General features: G+C 41.2%; 1 protein-coding gene across 1 annotated transcript in view; it reads right to left on the reverse strand.

The window, feature by feature from the left end:
• Positions 1-13,124, reverse strand: part of LOC125435462 (translation initiation factor IF-2-like) — a 39,897-nt gene that overhangs the window by 18,721 nt on the left and 8,052 nt on the right. Inside the window, exons 8-11 of the mRNA XM_048501662.1 lie at positions 12,607-12,615; positions 10,435-10,449; positions 8,014-8,037; positions 1,940-1,972 (exon numbers count right to left, since the gene is read on the reverse strand). Of these exons, the coding sequence (XP_048357619.1) occupies positions 1,940-1,972; positions 8,014-8,037; positions 10,435-10,449; positions 12,607-12,615 (81 nt within the window). The remainder of the gene's footprint in view (positions 1-1,939; positions 1,973-8,013; positions 8,038-10,434; positions 10,450-12,606; positions 12,616-13,124) is intronic.

Consider the following 13,124-nt stretch of genomic DNA (forward strand, 5'->3'; position numbering starts at 1 on the left):
CGTGGTGCGGTTCGCATCACGCTGATGGGAAGGCGCTGCTTTCCAAAAACCTCCATCGGGAAGGCAGGTGGAAAGCGGCGCCTTCATGCCACTCGGGGCTACACAGGACGGCGCTGCGAACAGCTGCCCTGGGATGGTGTTTTTGCTGTGCCTGGGCCACTGTAAATGGCCCGTGCAGAAAGGGCCTCTGATTCCATTAGCAGATTCGCTAGATCACCCTTACCCTTTTCTCCTCAATGTTAATTTAATCTTTCACCTCCTGCCCACCCATTAAAGAGGCCTGAACCTGTGTTTGTTTGTTTGTTTCATTTTAACATTCCAAGTTCATCCAGCTTAGGAATGCCCCTGGTTTTAATTCCATCAGCACAGCCCAAAACTCATCATGAGTTGGGCCTTCCAAAGTCTTCATCCAATCAAGCCTTTTCCCACAGCAGTTGTCATGTCCGGGAATAGAACTTTGCTTTGTTCTAGGAAGATTGCCCCTCTTATTATAGACAACGGGTCAATATAACTACACCCCCCAAATCCATGGCAAATTGCACTTGTTTTTTTTCTCCTTGCACACGTGAGCAGTACTGGCTGCTGTCTCTCGCTCCCTCAGACCCCTTCTGGATCAATAAATATTACTCTTCCCTCAACACTGCCTCCTATTCCCACTATTGATCATCTCTCAATCAATATCCTAAGCTTCTCCAAACCTCGTGTGTATGTTTGCAATCTGCATGTTTATTTTATTATTTTAATCCTTAAATAATAAAATACACATGGAAGTTGCACACACACACACACATGCTTTTTTCCCCCCAGAGGATTTCTGTGGGGAGTAGCCTCAGTATACATTGGTGCAAGATCTCCTTAACAACCTCTTACACTGCAGGTCTGTTCCCAGTTAATTCCCCCAACCAAAAAGAAACAGAAAAGACTAATTTAGGCAACATTATCTGTAGTATTTAGAAAATAGTGGGATGCTTAGAACTTCTAAATTCCTGCGAACCTTCTAAATTCTTCATTTCCTCAGCTCCAGACTGTTTATCTCAAATGTTGTAGAGCAGTGGTTCCCAACCTTTTTGCACTTGTGTACCATTTGGCAGGCCATTTCTCTAAAGTTATGCTCCCATATTAGCAAACCCATTATGTAATTTTCTAATGTACAGCCAAACACTCTGGGGAATACCCATGGGGGTATGTGTACTCCAGGTTGGAAACAACTATTATAGATGGAAGATATAAAATATACTGTTCAACTATTCTTCCTTTACATCCCTAATTCAGTGAAAAACATCTTTTTAGTCCTGTTCCTAAGTGGTCTCAAGGATTCTGGAATAAAGAAGAAAGTGACCAGGGATGCATCCAGCAAACAAATTCATGGCAAAAGCTTGAAAACATTTATTTGGCTCTTTCCTTTGCCAGAAATGCCCAAATAATTACAGCATTACATCTCTTTCATGGTTTGTCAGGTGAAACTGGGTTTTTTTTCACATTGAGAGATGGACCTGATTGGTGTCCATCTGTACATCACTGCAGCCTGAAGATGTCAAGCACCACTGATAACTGAGAGACTCACCAACAGATTAGTGTGAGAACCTTTTTTAAAAAGACTTATGGGTCACCATGTGGCCGTAGTTCTTAAACTGCATTAAACCCTGACTCACTGGATCACTTCATTCGATTGAAACTTTTTTTAATTCACAGAGATTAGAACTCACAATCTAATAATGTAATGCCAGTGGTTTACCCTGCCCCCTTTCCCCTCCTTATGCTATTCTATCCAATATAACTGGTTCCAATGTTTAGTTCTTCCTCTATCCCTCACCTGTACTCTCATTTACCTGTACATAATAATCTTCACCCTAACAGTAACCCTATATTTTTTCTTAATTCATGTATTTTAGACTAATGCTTTTATTTATTTAAGTAGCCCTGGTTTATTAATACTCACAGCTGGAAGTGGTAAAGCTCGTCGTTTTCGTTGCTAAAAAGAGATAGGAAAGAAAAAGAGAATGTCAACCTCAGTTCCCCCCCCCCCCCAACATTTATGCCATAACATACTGTGACAACAGTAAAAGAATAGGAGAAAAATCGATTAGAGATTCAAAACAGATAAAGCTACTTGACTCCCCGCATAATATACAATATAGTCTATATCCAGTAATCAAATTTCTTATACCAACATTCTATGTTCTACTAAGACTTTTTTCTATACCATTTATTTTATAGCCTGATTACAGATACTTGCCTGCATAATCTATATTATGCCATTATCTCTTTATCTAGAATTCTGCTATTATATACCCACTCACACATATGTGTACTCACATATATTTTATTGCTCTTCGTGGTCTTCTACTTAATCATTGCTACTTTAAAAAATATATTTTATAAATAATTTCAATAGTTCCCCGTTCCATCATATTTTCTAAACCTTTAACTTTTCTTTCTTGATATACTATACTTGAAAAGTCTTTTTTATTCTTGCTGATGAATTTTCTTGTATCTTGTGTATCAGAGATCTTCTGTTGATTTCCATTGAAGATGAAAAACAGTACTTCTGGTAGCCACCATCTAAAAGGAATGTTTTTCTTCTTCAATGCCTCTGTGAAGAATATATATTCTTTCTTCTTCACCAATGTCTCCCATGGGAGTTCCTTCATGATTATCAAATCCTGCCACAGATACTGCATCCTCTTGTTGAAATGCATGTGAAGTATATCTTCTTTCATTTATCTTAATGTCAGGTATAACATGCAATCTTGGGGTACCTTTTTATTTTTTTCAGAAAGTAATTTCAGATGCTATATTTTGTCAAGCTTAGCTTGAATTTCTGGAACAGAAATAGACATATATTTTGCTAACTCTGGTACAAAACTCTTACCAGGATCTTCTCCGTCTAATCCTGGCAATGAATGAATTCTCAACACAAATTTCTTTTGTCAATTGCAGACCAATTAATTTTTCAGCTCAACTTTGTACTTCCTTCTGGTTTACTTCCAGTTTTATTTCTATGGTTTTAGAGTCATCTGAGACTTTTGCAAATCCCTAGCCAGACCTCTAATCTCTTTCTTCAATTCTGCTATGTCTTCCAAGCATTTATCAACTTTTTAAATCTTATTTTTTATTTATGATAAATCTTTCTTCACAGCTACTAGCATCAATTCAATTCTCTGCATTTGGTCTGGAGACACTAGGTCTGAAATAACTCTCAGTCTGTGTTTGAATCAGCCATTGTACCTCTAAGGTTTCCCCACTAGATGTCCTCAAAGCCCCAACCTTTTATTCAATCACTTTTAAGTAGTTTTTTTCTCCTTTTTTTCTTCCATTTTCCAGCTGTATCAAGATTAAGTCATTTTTTTCCCTGGGTGACTTATCAGTCCTTTTTGGAGGGGAGTTTTTTCACCTTTTACTTGATTAAATTACAGAAGGGTTTACAGCATTATTGCATGGACAGACCTCTACATAAAGTATCTCATTCTAACATGGCAGAATTTGTGATCCCATTCATAGATGAGGCACATAACTCAGTCATACTTATCTTATTGTAGGAAGCAAATTCACACTGGGTGAGACCCCCCTTTTCACTGGTATCAGGAGAGACCTCCTTTTCACTGTTTTCATTCTTCAGAAAACAAATAGTATAGCTTACAGCTCAAAGCAATTTGAACTGCTTCTTTTTCAATTGCTGAGATGGTAGTGAGCAGGCATTGATGGGCATGAGGGATGGAAGTGCTTGCTTTTACTGATTGCCCCTCACCCCTCCTTTCCCATCTCTCAAGAGCATACTTTTCTCTGTTGTAGATTCATTTAATCCATAGGGTCCACAGTTGCTCAGAAAGAGCACCTGAGCAAAAAGCAGATGACAGAGTCATCTGTTTTTCAGGAGAGCAGCAGCCATTCATGATGCCAGAAGCTGGAAGTCCCAATGCTTCATTGTTCTGATTTGCCTGTATTCCTTTCGCCCTGTGGTTTCTAAGAATGCTAAAAGTAACAAAGAATGACTTGGAAGGTACATATGTCGAGGTAGCTTTGTTTACTGCATGATCCAATGATTCAGTGTAGTTTAATGTATATTTAAGAGCATGGACTTCATTTTCCACATAATACAAAATCACAGTAACTCTCATTTCTGGGAAGAGGATAAGTCAATCAATGTCTGATTCACTGAAGGGCAGCATAGTTTTTCTGCAGAGGTTTTTTCTGGTGGTCTACAGAATGAAGTTCTCAGAGAATGCACAAGTGACAAAAGGTTCAATCCATGAAATGTCACCTGCAAAACCCGAGAGGAGACTTGTGGTGGTGGTAGCAGACTCCACACTAAGGGGGAGAGAAGCAGCAATTTGCAGGTCTGACAAGATGTATCGGGAGGTGTGCTGTCTCCCTCAGGCAAAAATCCATGATGTTACAGAGAGGCTGAGAAGACTTGTCAAGCCCACTGACCACTATCCCTTACTTTTAATTCATGTTGGAACAAATGACACTGCTAGACGTAGCTTTTGGGACATCAGAAAGGATTTTGAGGCTCTCAGAAAAAAGCTGAAGGAACTGGATGCACAGGTTGTCATTTCATCTCTACTTCCAGTTGAAGGACATGGGTCCAGGTGGGAAAGAAGAATAGTGGAGGTGAATAATTGGCATCACAGATGATGCCACCAGGAAAATTTTGACTTCTTGGACCATGGTCTGTGGTTTCATGATGAGGGACTACTGGCAAGGAATGGGTTATACCTCATGGCTATACGGAAGGACATTTTTGATGGACATTGACAAACCTTATCAGGAGGGCTTTAAACTGAGAGAAGTGGGGGAGGGATTCACAATATTAAATGGGAAGGAGTAGTTCTAGTACTAGAGAGAATAGGCTGAAGGTTATGGAGTGAATTGTTCAAAACCCCAGCAGTGATGGGGATAAAACCTTAAATACGCATCCACGGGGCATGAACCAAAGCCTCTACATTACTCTACATTAATGCACAAAGCATGGGAAATAAACAGGATGAACTGGAACTCTTAACAGGGCATAATGATTATAATATAATAGGCATCACTGAAGCCTGGTGGGATGAATCTCATGACTGGAATGTAATAATTGAGGGTTACAACCTATTCCAGAAAAATAGATCAACTAGGAAAGGCAGTGGAGTAGCAATACATGTCAGGGATGATTACACCTGTGAGCAGCTCCATGACTTAAATTCTGGGTAGCAGGTTGAAAGCATCTGGGTAAAAATTAAGAGGGAGACAAACAACAGTGATTTCATTGTGGGGGTCTATTACAGACCCCCAAGCCAGACTGAAGAGTTGGATGACGCCTTCCTGGAGCAGATGACCAAACTTTCACAAAGAAGAGAAATAGTAGTAATGGGAGTTTTCAATTATTCAGATATTTGCCAGGAGTCAAACTCTGCCATGGCCACCAGGTCCAACAATTTCCTCACTTGTCTTGCAGACAATTTCATGGTCCAGAAGGTGGACAAAGCAACACGGGGATCAGCTATTTTACATCTGTTCCTAACCAACAATGATAACCTAATTAATGGGGTGGAAGTGGTAGGGTCCTTAGGTGGGAGTGATCATGTTCTCATGGAGTTCGTTGTACAATGGAAAGGGGATGCCAAATATAGTCAGACATGCATTCTAGACTTTAAGAAAACTGATTTCAGTAAACTTAAGAAACTACTGGGTGTGAGCTTATGTTTACGAATACTGAAAGAGAAGGGGATACAAGATGAATGGGAGTTTCTTAAAAGTGAGATTTTGAAGGCACAATTTCAAACAGTTCCAATGAGAAGTAAATATGGGAGGTGTCTAGAGAAACCAGGATGGATGTCTACAGAACTCTTAAGATTGCTATGACGGGGACATGTACAAGAAATGGAAAAGGGGAGAAATTCCTAAAGAGGAATTCAGACAAATAGCCAAGACATGCAGTGAGAAAGTCAAAAATGCTAAAGCTCACAATGAGCATAGACTTGCAAAAGACGTTAAAAACAATAAAAAAAGGTTTTTTTGTTATGTCCGTAGCAAAAAAGAAAAGAAAAGGAATATGATAGGGTCACAGTGTGGAGACGATGGTGAAATTCTCAGGGAACAGAGAAAAGGCAGAACTGCTCAACACCTTTGTCTCAGTTTTTTCTCAAAAGAAAAACAGTGCTCAATTGGGGGGGGGGGAGTGGATCAGAAAATACAGTAGGGGAAATTCAGCACAGAATATGTAAAGAGCTAGTGCAGGAATACCTAAATACTTTAAATCAATTCAAATCTTCAGAGCCTGATGAACTACATCCCATGGTATTAAAAAAACTGGCAGAAGAAATCTCAGAACTGCTTGCTATAATCTTTGAGAATTCTTGGAGAACAGGAGAAGTCAAAGCGGACAGGAGGAAAGCTAATGTCCCCATCTTCAAAAAGGGGAAAAAAGAAAACCCAAACAACTACTGCTCAGTCAGCCTGACATCAATACCAGGAAAGATTCCAGAGCAGATAATTAAGGAAACAGTCTGTAAGCACATGGAAGGGAATAATATGATCATTGAAAATCAACATGGGTTTCTCAAAAACAAGACATTCCAGACCAATCTTATCTCTTTTTTTTGATAGAGTGGCAAACTTGGTAGATGAAGGATGTAGTATACCTTGATTTTAGTAAGGCCTTTGACAAGGTTTCCCATGATATTCTTGCAAGGAAACTGGAAAGATGTAGACTAGACAATGCAACTGTTAGATGGATTTATAATTGGTTGACTGGCCGGACACAAAGAGTGCTAATCAATGGGTCATTTTCATCCTGGAGAGGAGTGAGTCGTGGAGTGCTACAGGGTTCTGTCCTGAACCCAGTGCTATTCAATATTTTTATCAGTGACTTGGATAATGAAATAGAGGGCATGTTAATCAAATTTGCAGATGATACCAAATTAGGTGGTGTAGCTGGAGGACAGGGGCAGGATTCAAAATGATCTGGACAGATTAGAGAGCTGGGCCAAAACAAGCAAAATGAATTTCAACAGAAACAAACGTACAATTCTACACTTAGGCAGATATAGGGTGGGTGACACTTGGCTTGACAACACTACATGTAAAAGGGATGTGGGAGTCTTAGTAGACCACAAACTGAACATGAGGCAGCAGTGTGATATGGCAGCCAAGAAAGCCAATACAATTTTGGGATGCATCAAGAAGAGTATAATGTCTAGATCAAGGGAAGCAATTGTACCACTCTACTCTGCATTGGTCAGACCCCACCAAGAGTACTGTGTTCAGTTCTGAGCAGCACAATTCAAGAAGGATATTCACAAACTGGAACGTGTCCAGAGGAGGGCAACCAGAATGGTAAAAGGTCTGGAATCTTTGCCCTACAAAGAGAGACTTACAGAGCTGGGGATGTTTAATCTGGAGAAGCGAAGGTTGATAGCTTTATCTGTCCAAACTCTTTGATTCTATTATTCTACCATAAACTACACAAGCATCACTTGTTTTTGATCTAAATATATGTTTAATTGACAAAGACCATTGCTCACAATAACACCATGTAATATTAATGGTTATGGCTGCATTTTCACCTCTCCCCATGCACTTTCCCCCTCTCCACAGTCTTGCACTATGCAAGGTTTAGATGTATATATTGCCCATTCAAAAGTAGTAGAGGTTACGATGACGTAAATCAGAATACGGGTTGTAAACGGGGCGTGCCCAATGGTGGGCCGCACCCCACTAATAACATTGCAGAATAGCAGGCAAGTTTTTTCTGACTTGAGTGCTGTGTGTACCTTAATCTTGTACAACCTGCCTTTTGTCACACATTGGCCTCTTCCGCACTTGCAGAATAATGCACATTCAATCCACTTTCACAATTGTTTGAAAGTGGATTTTGCTATTCCGCACAGTGAAATCCAGCTTCAAAGTGCATTGAAAGTGGATTGAAAGTGCATTATGCTGCGTGTGTGGAAGAGACCATTGTCATGAAACCAGACTCCTCCATGTGGAAAGACTTAACTAAACATTTAGATAGTGTGAAATACTTACAGGACTAAAAATATTCTTGATTTCCTAAAAAGGCAGAACAAACAGTTATTCATTCATACGTCAGGTGCTCTTGCAGTTCCTAGCCACTAAAGTCTCTGTCAATTTCATCAATTGTACCACAGGAAAAACAGGAATCACAGGTGCCCCTCCCCCCTTTAAACCCCCCACCCCCAAAAATTTGAATTCTCATTACTTTTGAAGAGATTCCCTAGGCACGATAACAAGAATATTATCTCAACACCATACACAGAGAACAGAACAAGTCATTCAGATTTTTAGCTCTGGTGTCTTTTGTAAATAACGTTTTGTGCCAGACCTGACGTTAGCTACTCTTTGAATGGGAGCCCTCCTAGGAAAGCAAGATTCAAATCCCCCCTCACGCAATGGAAGCTTCTGGGGTGATTTTGGGTCAGTCACACACTGTCAGCCCTTTCCCAGCATACTATTTGGAAGGAAGATTGTATTTCTTGTCATGATCATTCCACACACACACACACACACACACACACACACACACACACACACACACACACACACACACACACACACACACACACACACACACACACCCAAACATAGGTTCATGTAAAGTATTTTTTAACTCTTCCCTCTCCCTTTCTCACTACTTCCCCCTTTTCCTTTTCCTCTTCCCCAGTTGTGGGATTCAAATAATTTAACAACCAGTTCCAGTGGTGGGATTCAAATAATTTAACAACTGGTTACCACTGCCGAAGTGGTGCGAACCTGCTGAATCCCACCACTGCTCTTCCCCCATTTTCTTTATTCCCTCATTAAGTGCCCCCTGTTCTCTCCCTCCCCCCGCATTCTGCTTTACCCCCTCATTCTCTCTCTTTCCTTATTTTCTTCCTTATGTTTCTTTTCAGAATGGGAGAATGTTGGTCCTTGCTTTGTACCTTTTGTCTCTTACTGATGGCAGGTTATAGGTAAAAAGAGGGAAAAATGGACTCTGGTGGCAAGGAGATTTTCAAATATATTTGCAGATTGCCAGATTAGCAATTATTGGGAAAAAACAGGTTGGAAAAACTATCATGGCCTAAACTTATTTTGGGGGAGACAGCTGTCCTAAGGACATTACATTAGCAGTGGGAAGAATCCACCATTTGTGCTTCTTTCAACAATACTGATCAACTGGTTCTGGTGGGTTTTCTGGGGTGTGTGGCCGTGGTCTGGTGGATTTTTGTTTCCTTCGGTATTCCACCAGACCACGGCCACACAGCCCGGAAAACCCACCAGAACCAATTGAATCCTACCGTGAAAGCCTTTGACAATACTGATAAAGACGCCTGTGAATCACCACGAGGTGTGGTTGCTGCTCGGGGTGGAGAAAAAGCAAGACCAGCTGATGCCGCCTGGTAAGGGCAGAAGGGGGAGGAGAGCCATGCTTGACAAGGGCAAGCGGCACCAGAAGAAAGGAGGGGCGAGCTGAGACTTTAAAGCGGCTTGCTGTCCTTTGTCCAGGCCATGTGCTCACCGGCTGACAATTTGCCCACCCGCCTTTCCCTAATTTTCTATGTTAATGCATGCTTATTTTGTCATAGATTAGTTCTTGGCCATTTGGCACATGGGTATGGCTCTGGAAGGGCAAGGGGAAGGGAGCTAGGGAGCTATGCCTTCCCCTCGGGAACTGCAACAGCTGCAAGAGGCGACCGCCCCTGCTGAACCGGGCCGAAGGGAAACATCTCTGGCAGAGCCACATAGTAGAACAAAGCTCGGGACGGGGCACCCACCCTGCTGAGCTGTAGCACGTACCCGTATGACCAGATCCAGACCCATGCTTAGCCTCATGCTTCTGCTCAATAAAATGGCTATGGCCAATTTATTACCCCAGCAATTGAGTAGTGTGTATTATTGGTAAAGGGCCTCTCACAAAAGAGATCCACCCTCGAACAGCAATTACGAAACTCATTAACTGATGAGATTGAAATCCCTATAGAGAAGACTATCTGGGGGCATCTTGCACATGGTGCCGAAATGCACTGAACTATTTTATGCAATACATGGGATCACTTTCTTTGGTTTAAATAAAAGTTTAATTGATAAAAACTATTGCTCACAATAAAACCATGTAAAGCTAATCATTACAGTTGGATCTTCACGTTTCCCTCTCAAACTTTCTTCTTCCTCTCAGGCTTCATTTGTGCTACATTTAGATATACGTTAGATTTCCCATTAAAGAACATAATAGATTACCATGACATAGATCAGAATATCTGTTGTGTGAGGGGTGCACGACTAGTAATGTTGCACAATAGTAGACAAATTGGTTCTGACTTGACTGCTGTGAAGGCGACACAGACTATTCTGCAACCTGCTGCCTCTTTTCAAAACACCTGTGCATCAAATCAGTCTGCTCAGTGGGGACAGAGTTAACTAAAGAGATAAATAAAGTGCAATACTTACGTCGATAGGAATTCCCTGGATTAAGAAACAGAACAAAACAGTTATTCCTTCTTACGTCACATACTGATGCAGTTTCTATTTACCACAGTCTCTTAATGATTTTCATCTTTTTTACCACAGGAAAATAGGAATCAAATTTGCCTCCCCCACCCCCACTACAAATGCAAACCAGTATTGAACTCTAATTACATTTTCAGGCAGTCCCTAATGATTTCAAGAAACTTCTCTCAACACCATGCACTGGGAACAGAGCAAAACATTCAGATTTTTAGCTTGTAAGTAATGTTTATTGTTTGCCCTGACCCCCATTACTTTCTAGGAGACCTCCTAGAAAACTCAGGTTCAAATCTCCTCTCACCCAATGGAAGCTTTTGGGGTGACATTGGGCCAGTCACAAACTTTCAATCCTTCCCTATCGTACTATTTGGAAGGAAGATTGTATCTCTTGTCATGATCATTACACACACACACACACACACAGAGAGAGAGAGAGAGAGAGAGAGAGAGAGAGAGAGAGACCCAAACAGACCCACACATAAAGTCTTCTCTCTTTTTTTACTCTTCTCTCTCCCTTTCTCTCTATTTCCCTCTTTTCTCTTCCTTCCTCTCTTTTCTCTTCCCCATCTCCTCCCTTTTCCTCATTGTATTTCTCCCCCCTTTCTCCCTATTCCCTCATTATGTGCCCCCATCCTCTCCCTTTCTCCACATTCTGCTTTAACCCTTCCTTCTCTCTCTAGCCATATTTTCTTTTTTATGTTTCTTTTCAGAATGGGAGAATGTTGGTCCTTGCTTTGTACCTTCTTTTCCTACCGAAGGCAAATTATGGGTATAAAGAGGAAAAATTGAACTGTGGTGTCAAGGGGAATTTCAAATATATTTGCAGACTGCCAGTTTAGCAATTATTGAACAACCCAGGTTGAGGAAACTATCATGCGCTGAACTTATTTGGGGAAGACAGCTGTTCTAAAGATGGTATATTGGCACTGTGAATAATCCATCATTGTTGCTTCAAGACTTTAAAGAATACTGAAGCTCACTAATTGATCAGTTTGAGATCCCTATCAAGAAGACTACTTGGTGGCATCTTGCAAGTGGTGCCTAAATGCATTGAACTATTTTATGCAATACATGGGATCACTTCCTTTGGTTTAAATACAGTTTAATTGATAAAAAAACATTGCTCACAATAAAACCATGTAAAGCTAATGGTTATAGTTGGATCTTCACATTTCCCTCTTGGATCTGCACATTTCTTCCTCCTCTCAGGCTTCATTTGTGCTACATTTAGATATATATTAGATTTCCCATGGAAAAACATAACAGATGACCATGACATTGATCAGAAAATGCAACCCTGGACTTTCCAGGGGCTGAAATTGTGGTGGGGGAAGGGAAGAGCTGGAAAGACCTGGCTTCGGAGGGGTGTGGCCACACCAGGCTTGCAGACCCACCCTCCCTCCAGAGCTACGGATTGATTGGTTGCATTTATTGTTGACTGTTACTTTGTTTTTCACCAAAGGCTGGGCTATTTTGGGCATAGGAGCTCATCCTTTATGGGGAGGTTGAGCTTGCATGCCGGACCTCCCCACGGCTGTGGGTCTCAATAAGAGGTCTGGGGGAGAGATGGGCTTGATAACACAAGCTGCGGAGGATCTGCAAGGGAGCCTGCTACCCCCGACAGGATGGGGTGTCACGTAATGGTTATGTACTCAGGTGGCACCTATTAACTTTCTGTTCCAATTCCCCAATAGGGGTTGGGAACAGTGCCAGGTTCAGCATGCTTGTGGCCTGAAGGCAGGTTCGGCACACTTGCTGCCCGAGGGCTGGGTTCAGCAGGCATGCTGCCCAGAGCCTAGGATGTGCCCTTATCCTCGCCCTGCTTCCTTTGTTGGTTTTAATAAAATTGGTGGGGGCCAAAATTCATTCCAATGAAACCTGAGTCTGTGGTCATTTGTAAGTGAATCTCCACAATCAGCATGGAATATCTGTTGTGCAAGGGGTGGACTACTAATAATGTTGCACAATAGCAGACAAAGTTAGTTCTGACTTGACTACTGTGAAGGTGACACAGACTATTCAGAAACCTGCTGCCTCTTTTCAAAACACCTTGGCATGAAATCTGTCTCCTCAGTGGGGATAGAGTTATCTAAAGAGATTATGTGCAATACTTACGGAAATTCCCTGGAATAAAAAAACAGAACAAAACAGTTATTCCTTCATGTTTCACATACTGATGCAGTTTCTATTCACCACAGTCTCTTAATGTTTTTCATCGTTTTTTTTTGTCCACAGGAATCTCAAGTGCCATGTCTTATTACAAATGCAAACCAATATTGAACTCTAATTACTTTTTGGAGGCAGCCCCTTGTGATTGCAAGAAACTTCTCTCAACACCATGCACAGAGAACAGAGCAAAACATTCAGCTTTTTAGCTCAAGGATTTTGATGATTGAGGCTGAGATAGTGTGGTTCTCCCAAGCTTGAGATGAAGTTTGGGAGAGCCATGCTATCTCACCCCAATTCTGGGTCCTTTTCCTCCAATGATTCCAGACTAGCTGAGTTCTCAAAGATTTATTGAAAAACAGAAATAAAAGAAATAAAACATAAATGCAGTTACAACGATTGTTCAGCTGAATACATTCTTAGGTCTTGTTGGGACCTCTTGCCTAAGAGGTACTCCTCCTGGCTTA

Source organism: Sphaerodactylus townsendi, linkage group LG06 (genome assembly GCF_021028975.2).
Source record: "Sphaerodactylus townsendi isolate TG3544 linkage group LG06, MPM_Stown_v2.3, whole genome shotgun sequence".
Taxonomy (NCBI): domain Eukaryota; kingdom Metazoa; phylum Chordata; class Lepidosauria; order Squamata; family Sphaerodactylidae; genus Sphaerodactylus; species Sphaerodactylus townsendi.